The sequence below is a fragment of the Hypanus sabinus genome, chromosome 25 (genome assembly GCF_030144855.1).
Source record: "Hypanus sabinus isolate sHypSab1 chromosome 25, sHypSab1.hap1, whole genome shotgun sequence".
NCBI classification, from domain to species: Eukaryota; Metazoa; Chordata; class Chondrichthyes; order Myliobatiformes; family Dasyatidae; genus Hypanus; species Hypanus sabinus.
The window spans coordinates 44187402-44205806 of NC_082730.1; the positions used below are offsets into that span (position 1 = coordinate 44187402).

General features: G+C 41.0%; 1 protein-coding gene across 1 annotated transcript in view; it reads left to right on the top strand.

The window, feature by feature from the left end:
- sycp3 (synaptonemal complex protein 3) overlaps positions 1-18405 on the top strand; it is a 172964-nt gene that overhangs the window by 40575 nt on the left and 113984 nt on the right. Inside the window, exon 3 of the mRNA XM_059950682.1 lies at positions 14289-14376. Within this exon, the coding sequence (XP_059806665.1) occupies positions 14289-14376 (88 nt within the window). The remainder of the gene's footprint in view (positions 1-14288; positions 14377-18405) is intronic.

Consider the following 18405-nt stretch of genomic DNA (forward strand, 5'->3'; position numbering starts at 1 on the left):
TTAATTCATTGGTTGAGTCTGTGGTAAAGAAGGCAAATGTAATGTTGGTATTCATTTCAAAGGGAATAGAATATAAAAACAAAACAGGGAGAGAATGAGACACTGGTTAGGCTATACTTGGAGTATTGTAAACAGTTTTGGGCCCCGTATTTCAGAATGGATGTGTTCTCATTGGAGAGAGCCTAGAGGAGGCTCACTATGATGATTCTGGGAATGAAGTTAACAGATGAGCGTTTGGCAGCTTTGGGCCTAAACTCACTGGAATTTAGAAGAATGGGGATCTCTGAACCCTACAGAATGTTGAAAGGATGAGATAAGGTGGATGTGGAGAGGATGTGCAACAGACTGCAGTGGAGGCCAAGTCTTACATATATTTAAGGTGGAAGTTGATCATTTCCTGATCGGTCAGGGCATCAAAGGATATGGTGAGAGGGCAGGTGTTTGGGGTTGTGGGATCCAACATCATGCATGATGGCATGGTGCAGCAGACTCGATGGCCTGAATCAGGCTCGATGGCCTAATTCTCCTATATCTTATGGTTTTATGTTGTTTCCTATTGGGGGCTGTTCAGAATTAGAGGGTGCAGTTTCAAAATTGAGGAGTGGCCCTTTAGAACAGAGCTAAGGAGGATTTTCTTTGCCAGAGAGTAGTGAATCTGTGGAATGCTTTGCCACAGGCAGCTGTGGAGGCCAGCACCATGGGTGTATTTAAAGCAAACATTGATAGCTTCCTGATTAGTCAGTGCATCAAAGGTTGTGGTGTGAAGGCAGGTGGATGGGATTCGGGATCAGCAGACTGGATGGGCTGAGTAGCCTAATTCTGCTTCTATGTCTTATGGACTTTCCTTTGTATATTTTGCCTGTTATTTCCTCAAAGAATTCCAACAGATTATCAGGGAACTTTGGCCTATTTTGTCATGTGTCTCTAAGTACCCTGAAACCTCATAGACTCCAACGTCTGTCATCTGGCTAACCGGCCTATAATTCTCCCAACCTTCTTGAAGGTTGAAAGAGTTTCTTGGTTCTTGGTTTGAAAGAGTTGCTAAAGAAGCCATCTTTGTCCAACTAGAAAATCCATTCCTGAATAGAGGGGGTGGCGTACAAAGCCACCTATCAGCTACTTACAATACAGTCCTAACATCTCTACCCCTGCGTTCCCACAGCAGTTCACACCTCCTTTCACAGATTTTATAAACCAGAAATCTGTCTACCATGGATCAGAACTGAAGAAGCCTATCGGATGAGTGTCAAAACATCTTCTGGACAACACAGCAAGTCTAGTTGCCTTGATTTACTCCTTGGTATTCCAGAATCAAGTTATTCCTAAAAGATCATTACTATAATACATCTGATTTTAGCTTCCCTTTCTCAAGCTGCAGGGTGAATTCTATCATATTAAGATCACTGTCTCCTAAGGGTTCCTTTATTTCAAACTCCCTAATCAAATCTAGGTCATTACATAACACCCAGTCCAGAATTTCCATTCCACAAATTGCTCTAAAAAGCCATCTTTTATGCATTCTACACATTCTCTCTCTTGTGATCCAGCACTAACCTGATTTTCCCAATCTTCCTGCAAGTTAAAATCCCCCATTACTATCACAACATTGCCCTTTTTACCCGTATTTTCTGTCTTCTGTTGTAATGTGTAGCCCACATTCTGGCTACTGTTCAGAGGCATGTATTTAACATCCAACGTTTTTTTTTACCTTTGCAGTTTTTAACTCTACAGACAAAGATTCTACATTTCCAATCCTGTCACCTCTTGCTAAAATTTTGATTTCATTTTTTACCAACAGAGCCCTCTGCATATCTGCCTATCCTTTCGATAAATGTGTATCCTTAAATCTTCATTACCCAACTATGATCTTCTTTCAGACACGATTCAGCAATGCCCACAACATCATATCTGCCGACCTCTAACTGCACTGCAAGATATATTCTTATATCCTTATTCCATATATTGAGTGCATTTAAATATAAGACCTTTCGTTGTCCGATTTTGGCCCCCTGTTACACTTTAACTTATCCCACTCGCTGCAATTTTTCCTCTTATCATCTGCTTGTCCTTCCTCAGTTTCACTACACGCTGCTTCTAGTTGTATACTAACTGCCCCATCCTCAGCCTTTTCACTCTCGTTATTATCCCCCTATGTAATTAGTCTAAATCCTCACCAACAGCTCTACCAAATCTACCACAAGGATTCTGGTCCCCCCTTGGGTTCAGATGTAACTCATCCTATTATAAGTCATATCTTCCACAAAATGATCTCGATGATCTAGAAATATGAAACCCTGCCCTCTGCATCAAATCTTCAGCCACACGTTCATCTGCCAAATTATCCTGTTCTTACCATTACTGGCATGTGACACAGGCAGTGATCCAGAGGTTACTACCGTGGAGGTCCTGCTTTTCAGTTTTCTGCCTAACTCCCTATATTTTCTTCATGAGCAAGCAAGCAAGTTTATTTGCATAGCACCTTTCAAACACAAGGCAGTTCAAAGTGCTTGACATAGAACAAGATATAAAAATCAAACATCAAATTTCAGACAATATATAAGAGAATAAAATCACAAAAAATAGAGGTGATAAATAGAAGAGTGCAGGAGATTCTAATTAAAAGCTACAGCAAAAAGAAAAGTCTTAAGCACTCTTCAGATCCTCTGGAAGGTTATTCCATATATGTGGAGCATATTAACTAAAAGCTGCTTCACCATGTTTAATTTTGACCCTGGGGATGGTACACAGATCCGCCCCAGACGACCTGAGAGCTTGGGAAGGTATATAATGCAGCAGGAGATTGGAGATGTATTTTGGCCCTACTCCATTCAGTGCTTTAGATAGATACTTTATTCATCCCCAAGGGGAAATTCAACATTTTTCCAGTGTCCCATACACTTATTATAGCAAAACTAATTACATACATATTTTATAAATCAGTAGTAATATTTTAATGTCAATCCTCTGGACAGGAAGCTAGTGTGGTGATCTGAGAACTGGAGTGACATGTTCTACTTTATTGGACTTAATGAGGATTCTAGCTGTAGCATTCTGAGTGAACTCCAGTTGTCTGAGGGCTATTTCAGAGATCTGTGAAAACGCCATTACAGTAGTCAAGCCTACTCGATCTTGCTGAGACATAAGCCCTTTAACTCACTATATTTTTAAGATGGCAGTAGGCTGACTGTAATTGTCTTAACGTGGCAGTTAAAATTTATGTCGGAGTCCATCACAACACCAAGGTTTCTGGCTTAGTTTGTGGTTGTAATGACGGGACTGATTTTCAATCATATTGTTTTGGCACCAAAAGCGATTATTTCAGTTTTCTCTTTGTTTAACTGGCAAAAATTTTGGCTCATCCAATTAGTGATTTGTTGAGTATAGTTTTTTTTTAGTGATTATGTGGGACCATAGTCACTTGACGATATTGTTATATAAATCAGAATGTTATCCGCATAATTAAGGTAATGTAGCGGTGTGCTACACGCAGCGCTAAAATTACGACACAGAGTCGGTAACTGCAGTCGAAGGAAAAACTTTTATTCGAAATCCTCAGCCTCACTTTTAAGCCTCACTCAACCTGCCCCCCGTGGCGCAGAGGCTCCAAAGCTCTGTGCTCGCAAACCCCCGTAGGCTATCTAATTGTGAGCCGGTTCGGATGTGCCAGGAAATGGGTTGCCACATAACCCCCCCTCCCCCCAGAACCAGCGATACACCCCCCCAATGTCCACAGTCTGGGCCAGAACCTGCTTGGGAGGCCGGCCTCTGCGCCGAGGTGCCGGAAACTCGGCCGGTTGCGCCAGGTCCACATGGGCCGGTTTGAGGCGGTCCACCGTGAAAACCTCCTCTTTCCCCCCAACGTCCAGCACGAACGTGGACCCGTTATTCCGGAGCACCATAAACGGCCCCTCGTATGGCCGCTGCAGCGGTGGCCGATGCCCGCCCCTTCGTACAACCAAAGAATACTATTTGAAAACTAAATTCAAGTCTACTCAATGATCTGTACTTTAAGGAACAAATTAAAAAAGAAATTGGTCTCTACTTAGAATTTAATGATAATGGAGAGGTTTCACCTCCCATGTTATGGGATACTCTGAAGGCGGTATTAAGAGGGAAAATTATAGCAATATCTTCATAGAAGAAAAAAAACAGAGGAATTACAAAATAGGCTGAAGGAACGAGAGAAAAACAGAAATTGAATTTGGCACAGGATACATTAGGGGAAATTAAAAGAATTAGGAATGAAATAATTAGTTTGGTTACGCAAGAAATCAGGAAAAATGTAATGTTTCTGAAACAGGCATTATGAAAGTAGATCGAAATCTATGAAGGTACTGCTGTGGAAACTGGAAAAAAAAGATAGCAGAAAATACAATTCATAGAATTAGGGACCCAAGAACGAAAATGATAAAAAATAAGCTAAGTGAAATTCAAGAAGCTCTTGAAGTGTTTTACAAAACTCTATATTCCAAAGTTCCGGGGGAAGCATAACCCAAATTGACACCTTCTTGAATTCTCCAGAGTTACCCACTTTAAGCGAAGAACAAAATAGAATGATGACTGCTGACATAACTGAAGTTGAATTAAAAGCTGCAATTAGTAGGCTTACATTAAGCAAATCACCAGGATCCGATGGGTATACGGCACAGTGGTACAAAGAATTTAAAAATGAGTTAATTCCTGTTTTACTCCCCACACTGAACTGGGCTCTAATAAAGGCACAAATGCCACCCAGTTGGAAGGAAGCGATAATCTCAGCTATACCGAAAGAAGGCAAGGATAAAATGGAATGCGGGTCATTTAGACCAATATCTGTTCTTAATGCAGATTATAGATTATTTACCTCCATCATGGCCAAACGATTAGAGGAGCTTCTACCCATACTGATACGTAACGATCAGACAGGTTTTATACGACAACGCCAGACACAATATACGAAGGACACTTCACATTATGGATCATATACAAAAAAAATAAAATTAAAGCAATAGTGATAAGTGTGGACACTGAAAAAGCATTTGATTGGGTTAATTGGAATTTTCTTTACAGAGTTATACATAGATTTGGTTTCCAAGACACAATTCTTAAAACTATACGAACACTATATGACAATCCTACTGCTAGGATTAAAATCAATGGATATTTATCAAATATTCTTACCCTAGAAAGGGGCACGAGACAGGATTGTGCATGGTCACCACTACTCTTTGTGTTATATCTAGAACCATTAGCTCAATACATCAGACAAAATGAAGATATCGGGAATTACTATTAAAGGGACAGAGCATAAATTGGCTTGTTATGCGGATGACATTTTGATCTATCTAGGGCAACCAACATACTCTTTACCTAAATTGATGCAATCCTTTGAACAATATGGTCAGTTATCAGGATACAAGATCAACATAGATAAAACCCAATTACTGTCATATTACTATAGCCCACCAAGAGAAATTGAAAGTAGATACCCCTGGGCATGGCACACAGAGTCTTTCAAATATTTGGGCATCATTATGCCAAAAGATTTGGCAAAATTATCAGAATGTAATTATCAGCCTTTATATAAAAAAATTTTAAGAAAGATGTGGCAAGATGGAACCTGATTCCTTTTTTCAGTCTCATTTCAAGGATTGAGTCTATTAAAATGAATATACTGCCCAGACTATTATATCTCTTTCAGACCCTACCAATAGAGATGAATCAAAATCAATTCAATGAATGGAACAAGATGCTATCAAGGTATATTTGGCAGGGTAAAAGGCCTGGAGTTAGTCTCAAAACTTTGCAATTTGCAAAGGAAAAGGGGGGGATGGGGCCTACCTTCTCTTAGAGATTATTATTTTGCAGCACAGTTGAGAGCTGTGATATGTTGGTGCAACCTAACATATGACGCTCAATGGAAAAACATTGAGGAGCAGGTACTTCCCATCCCCATACAAGCAATTTTGGCTGATAACAACCTGCAAAAGACTCTTACTAGGAAATGGTTATCACAGGAGAGCCCAACTTTAAATAAATGGCTGGAAATTACAATGGACATTTACAAAATGGAGAAGGTAACAGCATCTGTTAATCATAAGCTGGGACAATTTGATTCATTCTGGGAAAAATGGTTTAACTACATAATGCCTCATAGGCCTGATTTTATTCTCACAAATCAATGAATCTGTTGTAAGAAAAAAAATCACTCCCTACTTGTACATAGTTCTTTCCTTTTGCTTTTTTTTTCTTTCCACTCTTTTCTATAAGTGTATACCTCGGATAAATACTTTGTACATATATATCACAAATCTCCGCAATGTCTGAAACACATCTTATGGAATGTTTATTTGATGATGAACTTCAATAAAAAAAATTACAAAAAGAAAGACGTGACATAGGGTCAGAGAATGTTGAAACTTTGTGGGTGAAGTTAAGAAACTGCAAGGTTTAAAAAAAAATGGGAATTGTATATAGGCCTCCAAATAGTAGCCAAGATGTGGGAGTGGAAAAAGCATGTAATAAGGGTAATGACACAATTGTAATAGGAGACTTCAATATGCAAGGGGTTTGTGAAAATCAGGTTGGGGTTGGATCGCAATAGAAGAAATTTGTTGAAGTCTATGTGATGGCTTTTCAGAGCAGTTTGTGTTTGAGCCTACTCGGGGAAAACTTATCTTAGATTGGGTGTTGTGTAATAACCCAGATCTTATTAGGGAGCTTGACGTAAAGGAACCCTTAGGAGACTGTGATCATAATATGACTGAATTAATACTGCAATTTGAGAGAGAAGCATAAGTCATATCTATCAGTATCACAGTGAAATAAAGGGAATAACAGAGGCATGAGAGAGGAGTTGCCCAGATGGATTAGAGGAGGATACTGGTAGGGATGACGGCAGAGCAGAGTTGGCTAAAGTTTCTGGAAATATTTCACAAGGCGCAAGATAGATATGTCCCACAAAGGATGAAGTTTTCAAATGGCAGGGGTAGGTAACCATGGCTGCCAAGGGAAGTTAAGGACTGCATAAAAGCCAAGTCAAGCGCATTTAAGGTGGCAAAAGTCATTGGCAAGATGGATGATTGGGAAGCTCTTAAAATCCAAAAAAAGTCAACTAAAAATCTATAAGAATGGAAAAGATGAAATATGAAGGTAGATGAGCCAATAATATAAAAAAACTCGGTCAGACCTCTCAGTCCTTAACTGAGCCTTATCAGAATGTGTAGATCCCTGTGGGTTTATAGGTGCTTCACAACGCTGATTACAAGCATCTGGGACTGCATCTTTTTCTTGCATCTTTTTCTTTCTTCTTCTTCAGGCTGGAACAATTAGCCATAATGTGATCAGTTCTCTTACAATAGGGACAAGTAAGACCAGAATATTTTTCCTTCACTTGCTTCCCTTCATCCTTATCTTTGTCACTACACCTAGATTTAATTTCTGGTTTACCCTGACTGTCCATGCTACTCTTTTGGAAGGTCTTACTCAGCATAAACTTAACCTTATGCGTTAAAGCAAACTCATCTGCTAATCTAGCAGACTCCTGCAAAGTTGCAGCATCCTTTTCAACTAAATATGCCTTTATGTCATTAGGGCGGCATCTCTTAAATTCTTCAATAAAAACCAACTCTCTCAAGCTGTTAAAATCATCATTCACATTTTTAGATGTGCACCAGTGGTCAAAACTCATAAGCAAATTCCACATAAGTCTGGTTCACAGATTTCTAAACCTTTGCCTATTGACTTCTGGAACCGATTCATAGGCTTTAAGTACAGCCCGTTTCATGATCTCATAATCAGCTGCATCTTCAATTGATAGGTCAGAATAAGCCTGTTGAGCCTTACCCTTAATTACACTCTGTAACAAGAGAGGCCAGCCTTCTTTTAGCCACCCTAGACTCTGAGCCACTTTCTCAAAAAGCTGGATGTATTTATCAACCTCAGCCTCATCAAATGAGGGACCAGTTTAACTTCCTGGCTGGCAACAAACGGTACAACCAGCTCTCTAGAGCCAGAAGTTTGCCTCTCGAGCTTTAACTTCTCCATCTCTATCTCAAACTGCCTTTGTTTCTCTCTTTCCCTAGCCTCTAATTTAAATCTCTCTAACTTCATTTGTTCTAGTCGTAACTGGGCCTCCAGTTTAACTTCAGGAAACCTCTCTAACATCTCTTCATCAAACTCCTCCTTGTCTATGTAGTGCTCAGCTATTATCCTCTGAATCTGTAACTTTTTCATAGACCGTTTTACCTCAGTAAGTTTCAACTCTTTAGTAATTGCCAACAATTCATCCATTTTGGCTTTCTCCAATGTCTCAGGGGTTGGTAAAACTAGAAATGCATCAATATCCATTGCTGCTGATTTCCACACACAAGTAAATCAAAAGAGAAGTAACCAATGAGATCAATAATCAATAAGCTCCAATTTTTGTTCATTTCAAGGACGAGCCCCCAGTTTGTTGCAAACTGTAATGTTTTAGAAATGAAGCAGCAGCAATAGATTACACATGGAGTCTGGTTTTGCTGTTAAAACTACTATCTTTGTTAGTAACTACGTATAATATAGTAACTTAAACCAAGATAAACAGAAGTTAACAGTGTTGTGTATGTGTATATATAGATAGATAGAGATAGATATAAATAAATATAGCTCTCAAACTATATTGAGCTTGGGAGTGGGGGGTGGGGGGAAACAAAGCTCAGAGTCTTGAGATGGTAAAATAGGAAAATTCAGTAATCCATGAAATAAATGATGGGAGAAAGGTATTTGTAATCCAGGTTGTAACAGAGAGAAAAGGTAAGTACGAAGTATTCCACTGGTTCCATGCTAGAAATGAGATAACAGTCGCCATAGATTTTGTCTGTCGTATTGTTCTAAATCCACATATGAATTATCACCGAAAGGATATTGTCTTCTAATGGTTACGAAACCACATACCCAGGCAAGGGCTACACAAGTGGTCCCACAATATCCCAAAATCCACTCCTGTGGATTATACGAAGTGACAGACACCCAATCTGGAGCAAACTTGCCCTGGCAGTTCGTAGTTCATAGTTCCAAGTGTTGTGAAGGCTGTGAGAGTAGCTGTTCTCTTTTTCTCTCTCTCTCTCTATCTCTGTTCTCTATATTTTAATCTGCACAGTTTGCAACAGCCTGTGACTGATATAAACCCGCCTGCCTTAGGCGCTCTTAAAGTAACAGTCCACAGTAAACAAAACCTGTGGGTTCATAACATGTCTAAATAAGAAGGTTTTAACATCAGAGGTGCAGAGGGACTTAGGAGTCCTCTTGTAAGACTCACAGAAGGTTAATTTACAGGTTGTGTGGTAAAGAATGCAAATACAATGTTGACATTTATTTCAAGGGGAATAGAATATAAAAGCAAAGAGATAATGCTGAGCCCCGTGATATTGTCATTTAAAGTAAAATTGGATAGATATATGGACAAGAAAGAAATGGAGGGTTATGGGCTGAGTGCAGGTCGGTGGGACTAGGTGAGAGTAAGCATTTGGCATGGACTAGAGGAGTTGAGATGGCCTGTTTCTGTGCTGTAATTGTTATATGGTTATATAAGACGCAGGTCAGGCCATACTTAGAGTATTGTCAATAGTTTTGAGCGCCATATCTCAGAAAGGATGTGTTGTCATTGGAGAGAATCCAGAGGAAGTTCATGAGAATGACTTGAAGGGGTTAACATATAAGGAGCATTTGGTAGCTTTGGGCTTGAACTCACTGGTACTTAGAAGAGTGTGTGGGGATCTCATTGAAACCTACTGAATGTTGAAAGGCCTAAACAGGGTGGATGTACAGAGGATGTTTCAAATGGTTGGGGTATCCAGAACTAGAGGGCACAGCCTCAAAATTGTGGGGGCAATCTTTTAGAACAGAGGTAAGGAGGACTTTTTTAGCCAGAGAGCAGTAAATCTATGGACTGATCTGCCACAGACTGCAGTTGTGGCCAAGTCCATGCATACTGTTCAGGAGGCATTATTAACATAGTGAGCATGGAGTTGGTATCCAGGAGCGATGCTAGACTTAGAACTGGCAGCCCTTTCTTTTTACAATATTTTTATTCAGAAGAAAAAAACAAGATTCACAGAGTACAACACATAGATACATCTCAACATAAATTGTGTACGTTCATATATTGTAATAAAATTGATCAAAATGTTATAGCATATCACATAAAGGTATACAACTCTAATCAAAAATTTAAAGATAGGTCATACTTCATAAAATAAATTTTTTATATAAAAAAAAATTCAACCCCCTACCAACTACCAAAGTCCTAAGATTCATGAAATGAGGCTACTCACACCGGAGTCAACCAACAAACTGGCAGCTTCTTGTTGTGGTCATGGGGTTTTTACGCTGCATTTGCTGATGGAAAGCAGGTGTTTGTAGTTAGTGGAACCTGGGAATGATTGGAAACTAAATGAGGTGATTGAGGCCCAATACCTGAGGTAAATAGCAAGGTGGGCGATTGCCAGAAGGGACCATGACAACTGTATATTTAAGGCGGAAGTTGATCATTTCCTGCTCGGTCATGGCATCAAAAGATATGGTGATAAGGTGGGGTTGAGTGGTGTCTTGATGAGCTGAATGGTCTAATTCTGCTCCTATGTGTTATAATCTTATAGTCTTACGGAGCTGTTTCTCCATCGTGCTTTTTTCCCCAGAAACTACTTTGAATTCTGTGACCACTTTCCTTTTTCTACCTATGTCTTTGGTCCCAATTTGTACCATGACTTTCAGCTGTTCACCCTTCCCCTTTAGAATGTTGTGGACCTGATCCAAGATATCCCTGATCCTGGCACCTGGGAAGCAACATACTATTTGGATAGCTCTTTCATGTCCGCAGAATCTGCTGTCTGCTCCTATAATTTTGGAATCCCTGATCACTACTGCACTCTTCTTCTCCCCTTTCCCTTCTGAGCCACAGAAACTGCCTTGGTTACTGAGGCTTCCCCCTTGTAGGAGCCCCTCCCAACAGTATCCAAAGCAGTATACTTATTATTGAGGGAAACAGCAACAGGAGTACTCTGCATTGGCTGCCTGTCCCTTTAACCCTCTCCTGACAGTCACCCAGGTACTTGCGTCCTGTAGCTTAGGGGTGACTACCTCCCTGGAGAACAAGTCTATCACCTCCTCATTTTTCTGTATGAGCTGATAATATATAATCTCTGCCAGCATTCACTCATACATTCAGTCCAACACAATGGTGCAATTACAAAGAAAGCAGACCAGTGGCTATATTTCATTAGGAGTTCAGGAGATTTGGTACGTCACCAAAGACTCCAGCAAATTACTACAGATGTACTGTGGATAGCATTCTGACTGGTTGCATGACTGTCTGGTATGGAGGGGCCACTGTATCGGATTGGAAAAAGCAGCAGAGGATTGCGTACTGAGCCAGCTCTATCATGGGTACTAGATTCCCCAGCAACACTTTCAAAAGGTGGCATCCATCATTATGGACCCCCATCACCCAGGGCATGCCCTCTTCTCATTGCTACCATCAAGGAGGAGATACAGGTGTGTGAAGACATACACTCAATGTTTCAGTAACAGCTTCTTTCCCTCTGCCATTAAATTTCTAAATGGACAATGAACCAACCCATGAACACTACCTCTCTGCTGTGCTATATTGCACTGCTGCTGCAAAGCAACAAGTTTCACGCCATGTAAGACATAAGAGCAGAATCAGGCTATTTGGTGCGTCAATTCTGCTCCGCCATTCAATGATGGCTGATTGTTTTTTTTCCCCTCAGCCCTGCTCCCCGGCCTTCTCCTCATAACACTAAACCAGGGGTCGGCAACGTTTACCACTAAAAGAGCCAATATGGACCCATTTCCCACAGAAAAGAAAACACTGGGAGCCACAAAATGAAATAACACTGCATACAACGGGTTTTTTTTGCCTTTATGCTATGTATAAACAAACTATAATGTGTTGCATTTTTGAAATTGATGAACTCCTGCAGAGAAAACGAAATTACATTTCTGCATGCAACAAAAACATTTTGAACTCCGAAAAAAAGACGTTGGGTTGAAGGTTACTACATAGGTAGCCTACCTTGGATCGAAGAATTAAAAGAAAGCGCGCACTGGCGGGTGTCAGGCATTGGCTGTGGTGATGTATATTAATAGCGATAAAAAACATGTTGTAGCGGTGTAGCGCTACACGCAGCGCTAAAATAAAGACTGCAGTCAAAGGTAACTTTATTCGAACTAAACAGCCTTGCTTTTAAGCCTCCCTCAACCCGTCCCCGTGGGCGCAGATGCTGCAAAAGACATGTACTCACAAACCCCCGTAGGCTATCTCCCTTAGCCGGAATGCTGGCTAATTGTGAGGAAATGTGTCGCCACACTTAGATTGTACAAGATCACCATAATCTTCAAATTTAGAATTACATTTCAAAAGCTAACAAACTAACATAAAATACATTTTAATTAAATACTGACCAATTATTTCCCAAAGCCACAGGGAGCCGCAGCACAGAGGTGAAAGAGCCACAAATGGCTCGGGAGCCGCAGGTTGCCGACCCCCGCACTAAACACTAGAATACTACAGCACAGTACAGGCCCTTCGGCCCTCGATGTGGTACTGACCCATATATTCCTTAAAAAGAGTACTAAACCCACACTACCCTGTAGCCCTCTATTTTTCTTTCATAAATGTGCCTGTCCAAGAGGCTCTTAAATACCCCTAATGTTTTAGCCTCCACCACCATCCCTGGCAAGTCATTCCAGGCACTCACAACCCTCTGTGTAAAAAAAAAACAAAAACTTAGCCCTGATGTCTCCCCTAAACTTCCCAACCTTTGATGCTGTGTCCAATCAAGAACCTATCAAGCTCTTCCTTAAATACACTTAATGACCTGGCCTCCACAGCTACCTATGGTAATAAATTCCACAAATTCACCACCTTCTGGCTAAAGAAATTTCTGTTTTGAGTAGATGCCCCTCTATCCCGAGGCTGTGCCCTCTTGTCCTAGTCTCCCCCATCATGGGAAGCATCCTTTCCACATCTACTCTGTCTAGGCCTTTCAACATTCAAAAGGTTTCAATGAGATCCCCCTTCATCCTTCTCAATTCCAGTGAGTACAGATCCAGAGCTATCAAACATTCCCTGTATGATAACCCTTTCATTCCTGGAGTCATCCTTGTGAACATCTCCAATGCCAGCACATCTTTTCTTAGATGAGGAGCCCAAAACTGTTCACAATACACAAAGTGAGGCCTCAGCAGTGCCTTATAAAGCCTCAGCATCACATCCTTGCTCTTGTATTCTGGATCTCTTGAAATGAATGCTAACATTGCATTTGACTTTTTTGCCACCAACTCTAACTGCAAGTTCTGCACAAGGATCCCAAGTGCCTTTGCATCTCAGGGTTTTGGATTTTCTCAGTGTTTAGAAAATAGTCTGCACATTTATTTCTACTACCAAAGCATATGACCATGCATTTCCTACATTGTATTTCATTTGCCACTATATTGCCCGTTCTCCTCGTCTAAGTCCTTCTGCAGCCTACCTGTTTCCTCAACACTACCTGCCCCTCCACCAATCTTCATATCATCTTCAAACTTGGCAACAAAGCCATCATCCAAATAATTGATGTACTGTATAAAAATAAGCAGTGGCAACTCTGACCCCTGTGGATCACCACTGGTCACTGACAGACAACCAGAGAAGGGTTCTTTTATTCCCACTTGCCTCCTACCAATCAGCCAATTCTCTAACCATGTCAGTAACTTTCCTGTAGTACCAAGGGCTCTTAACTTGGTAGCAGCTTCATGTATGGCACCTTGTTAAAGCCCTTCTGAAATTCCAAATATACAACATCAACTGCATCCCCTTTATATATCCTACATGTAATCTCCTCAAAGAATTCCAACAGGTTTGTCAGGCAAGATTTTCCCATAAGGGAACCATGCTGACCTTGTCCTCTTGTCCTGTGTCACCAAGTACTCCATAACCTCATCGTTAACGATAGATTCCAACATTTTCCCAGCCAATGAGATAAGGCTAAGTGGTCAATAATTTTGTTCCTGCTGCCTTCCTCCTTTGAAATGTGGAGCGACATTTGCAATTTTCCAGTCCACTGCTATCATGCTATGATTTTTGAAAGACCGTTACTAATGCCTCCACAATCTCTACCACTACCTCTTTCAGAACCCTAGGGTGCAGTTCAGCTGCTCCGGGTTACTTAGGCCTTAGGTCTTACAGCTTTTTGAGCACCTTCATATATCAGTGGTATTGAATTTGATTCTCATTCTGATTCTGATATGGAGAATTTTTGTATTCATAGAGGATGCTGCGTTGCCACTCGCGAGGAAACGGACGATGGCCAGCACAGGCATTGAACAGGAAGAGGAAATGGACGAAATTAGCGTTGGGTATGATGTGTGAGCAGCAATTTTATTGCTTTTATACTGTAGGTTTTATAAATGATGGTAGAATATACACATGCATAGTACTGCACTTGTCAAAGTGGAGCAGAGAGTGAGTTCGCAAATTTAGTGGGAATTCTGTTGGGAATCGCGAGGGTGGTGCACTGCGGGAAGGATGTGGGACAGGTGACAGAAGGAATGCCAGGGGTGGGGTGGTATGAATGTCGACATGCTCAGCCCTGGGATACCAGGCAACATCATTTTATTCCAAATAATTGATTCTCCTCTCCCTGCCCCCTTCCCATTCTTCAAGATCAGATTCGGATTCAGTTTATTGTCATTTAGAAACCACAAATGCAATGCAGTTAAAAAATGAGACAACATTCCTCCAGAACAATATCACAAAAGCGTATGACAAAACAGACTACACCAGAAAATCCACATAACGTTTGGCAATCCCCAGTCCAGAGTCCAGAGAGGCTGCTGCGTATTAATATCGCGCTACCGTCTTAATTTCAGAATCACGTTTACTCACATATGTCATTAATTTTTTTTGTGGCAGCAATACATAACATTACTACAGTACTGTGCAAAGTGCCTTGCTGGGAAACTAGCACAAACCAGGGCCTTCACCACTATTGCGCTCTGCTCTACTAAGAAACTGACATAGGGATCCCATTGAGATGATGAAGTTAGTGATCATTCCACAAGAGATTCTGCAGATGCTGAAAATCAAGAGCAACACACAGAAAATGCGGGAGGAAATCAGCAGGTCAGGCAGCATCTGTGGAAAGAAATAGTCAATGTTTCGCATGGAAATCCTTCATCAGACTGGAAGGGACCAGGAAGAAGCCAGAATTAGAAGGTGGGAGGAGAGGGGAAGGAGTACAAGCTGGCATGTGATAGGTGAGACCAGGTGAGGGGAAAAATCATGGGAGGGATGGAGGAGGCAATAAATTAAGATGCTGTGAGGCAGTAGGTGGAAGAGGTAAGGGATTGAAGAAAGAATATGATAGGAAGTGAATGGACCATGGGAGAAAGAGAGATGGGAGAGAAACCAGAGGAAGGTGATGGGCAGGTGAGAAGAGAAAGGTTGGGGGGGAGCCACAACAGCCAATGGATGAATAGGAGGGGTGGTAGAGAAGGATCTTGTTGTCATATGACTGTATGTGAAGCGAGCCAAGGAGTCCATGTGCAGAGGTTGCCTGTGAGGGCTGGTGTGAAATGTGCTGCTGCTCAATGCTAAGTTGCAGGACCCAGGGGTTCATTCTGAATGTCACACTAAGGGGGACTCTCCATGGCTACTCCGGGTTGTTACAGTCCTGACGAAGGGTCTTGGCCCGAAACGTTGACTGCTGAGTTCCTCCGGCATGTTGTGCGTTTTGACCCCAGCATTTGCAGCGTATTTTGTATTATGTTGTTACAGGCTGCCTAAATCTTAAGACCTCTCTTATCACTTCCTGTTATATGTGTTGGAACCTGCTGTCCCCCATCTCTTTTCTCAGCTGCAGAGTTCTCACTGTGCTTCTATACATGGAGAAATAAGAACATAAGACATGGGTGCAGAATTAAGCCACTCCTCCAATACATCATGGCTGATTTGTTTACAACTTTCTGCAACTTTTTTCAACCCCGTGCAATGGCTCATCCATGTCAGTGATGTAACCTGCTAGAATGCTCTCCATAGGAAATCTGTAGAAATAGCTGTTCTTAACCGTGATGTTGTGACATTTCAAGATTCTGCACCTCCTGCTCAATAGTAGCTCCGAGAAGATGGCATGACCCAAATAGTGGGGTTCATTGAATGAAATTTGAACAGTCATAGGTATACATAGAGTAGACAAGGGGACTGAGCACGCTGGGGAGCTTCACCAATATTGAAGTTCAGGGTAGAAGAAATATTATAACCAATACAAGTCGACCGAGGTGTGCTCATCAGAAGTCTGGAAGTCAGTTACAGATGGTGTCCCTGAGGCCAAGATCCAGGAGTTTGGAGATGAGCATATGATGTATTATTGTGTTGAAGACTGAGCTATAATCAATGAATAACATCCTGAAATATGTACACTTAATGATTTAGAACTGATTGTAGTTTAAGGTGGCATCCTCCTTAAACTGAATCGCGGGGGCTATGGGGATGAGTAGGTTCTAGATCGTCCAGTAGCCTGGTTTCATTATGGTCAATGAGAGACTGGTCACTGAAACAGGACGTTTGACTTTCTCAGTGGCAGGAATAATGAGGTTTCCTTGATGCACTTGGAGACAGTAAACAAGAACAGAAATGTTAACAGAATGTTAACACATTCAACAACATATGCAGGTGATAATCAACCTGATTCTGATTCTGTGTTGCCTGACCATTCTCATCATGCTGCACAAAACTGTGGAATTCTGCCCCCTTAGCCACTCAATCTCAACTGTATTTACTTAGTTAGTTAGAGATGCAGTGTGGAATAGGTCCTTCCGGTCCTTCCAACCCTTTAAGCTGCACTGCCCTGCAAACCCTGACAGCCCAATTTAACCCTAACCTAATTTACAATGACCAATTAAACTACTAACTGGTATGACCTTGGACTGTAGGAGGAAACTGGAGCACCCAGAGAAAACCCATGCATTCCATGGGGAGTTTGTACAACGACTCCTTACAGAGGATGCTGGGATTGAACGCCAAACTCCAAAACCCTTGAGCTGCAATAGCATTGCGCTAACCACTACTCTTCTGTGGCACCCAAAGAGAAGTCTTATTTACTTATTCATATATATATATATATATATAAAATGTGTGTGTGTGTGTGTGTGTGTATATATATGTACGTATGTACATAGATACAGCACAGAATGGGCCTTTCCAGCTCAGCAACCCACCTATTTAACACTAGACAATTTTTAATCACTAATTAACCTACTAACCATTACATCTTTGGACTGTGGGAGAAAACTGGAGCACCTGGAGGAAACCCATGTGTTCCACGGACAGGATGTATAGACTCCTTACAATTGAGCTCCAAGCTCTGAACTTACAAGTGTTGCTTAACAGTTATGCTACCCTAGTGTAAATTGTTGCCAAGGTTTGCAGAAAAAAAAAACCAGCCTTTAAATTAAATTCCTAACCTGCTTTTGAGCGGGTTCTTCACCCAGGCTGGCTCATTGAAGCAGTTTGGAGATAGATTTCTAATTTTTAAGAATTAGCTTTCCAGTCCTTTCTAGGGTTATGCATGGTTTTGAGGAGCCCATTATTAATTTGAAAAAGTCAGACTGCTTTCTGTAGCTTCAACTAAGGAAAGTAGTAGGACCAGGAATTATGCATCTGCAATTTGTCAAGATCATGGCTAGCTTAGTGCCATTTTTCAGAACCATCAGCATAAATTATGATCCAATAAATGCTCACAGGAACTCAAGCAAATAGGGCAAGAGTAGGCCTCCAGGCATCTCAGGGTTTTCCTGACTGACAATATCATCATGGCTGATCTATGATGGACTCAACTGCTCTTTTGTGCCAGTTCCCTACAATCCTTTATTCCTTGATATGCCATATATTTATCTAACTCCACCTTAAATATTCAGTGGATTCCACTTAATTGGGCCAACAATTAATCAAGCAGCTGTTTGTTTGGAACAACCTCTAAAGAAGAAAAACTAATTGAGAAAATAGCCACGATTTGCATTATTACTGCTTAATTGGGGCAGGAAAATGTTGCCAAACATTTTCTGTTTAGCTTCAGTTGCATGCACTTGCATCGCTATTAGACAACACTGTTTGGAGCAAACGTTTTTAAATAGAGTCAGTTACATGTTTTTCTATTCAAAAAGCAGCGGTAATTGGTAAGAAATAAGCAATAAGATGATTCAGAACTGTTTTACTCACTGTGGTTTCAAGCATTCAGGTTTGCTGATGCCAGAAACAGCTGGATGGGAAATGAAATGATTTCACTACTTCAACAAGTTAAGAACTATGAAGAATTTGAAGGTATCGACAATCATCTTGAATGTTAAAATGAAAATGAAGATTTGGAGGATGCATTTTATGAAGACTAC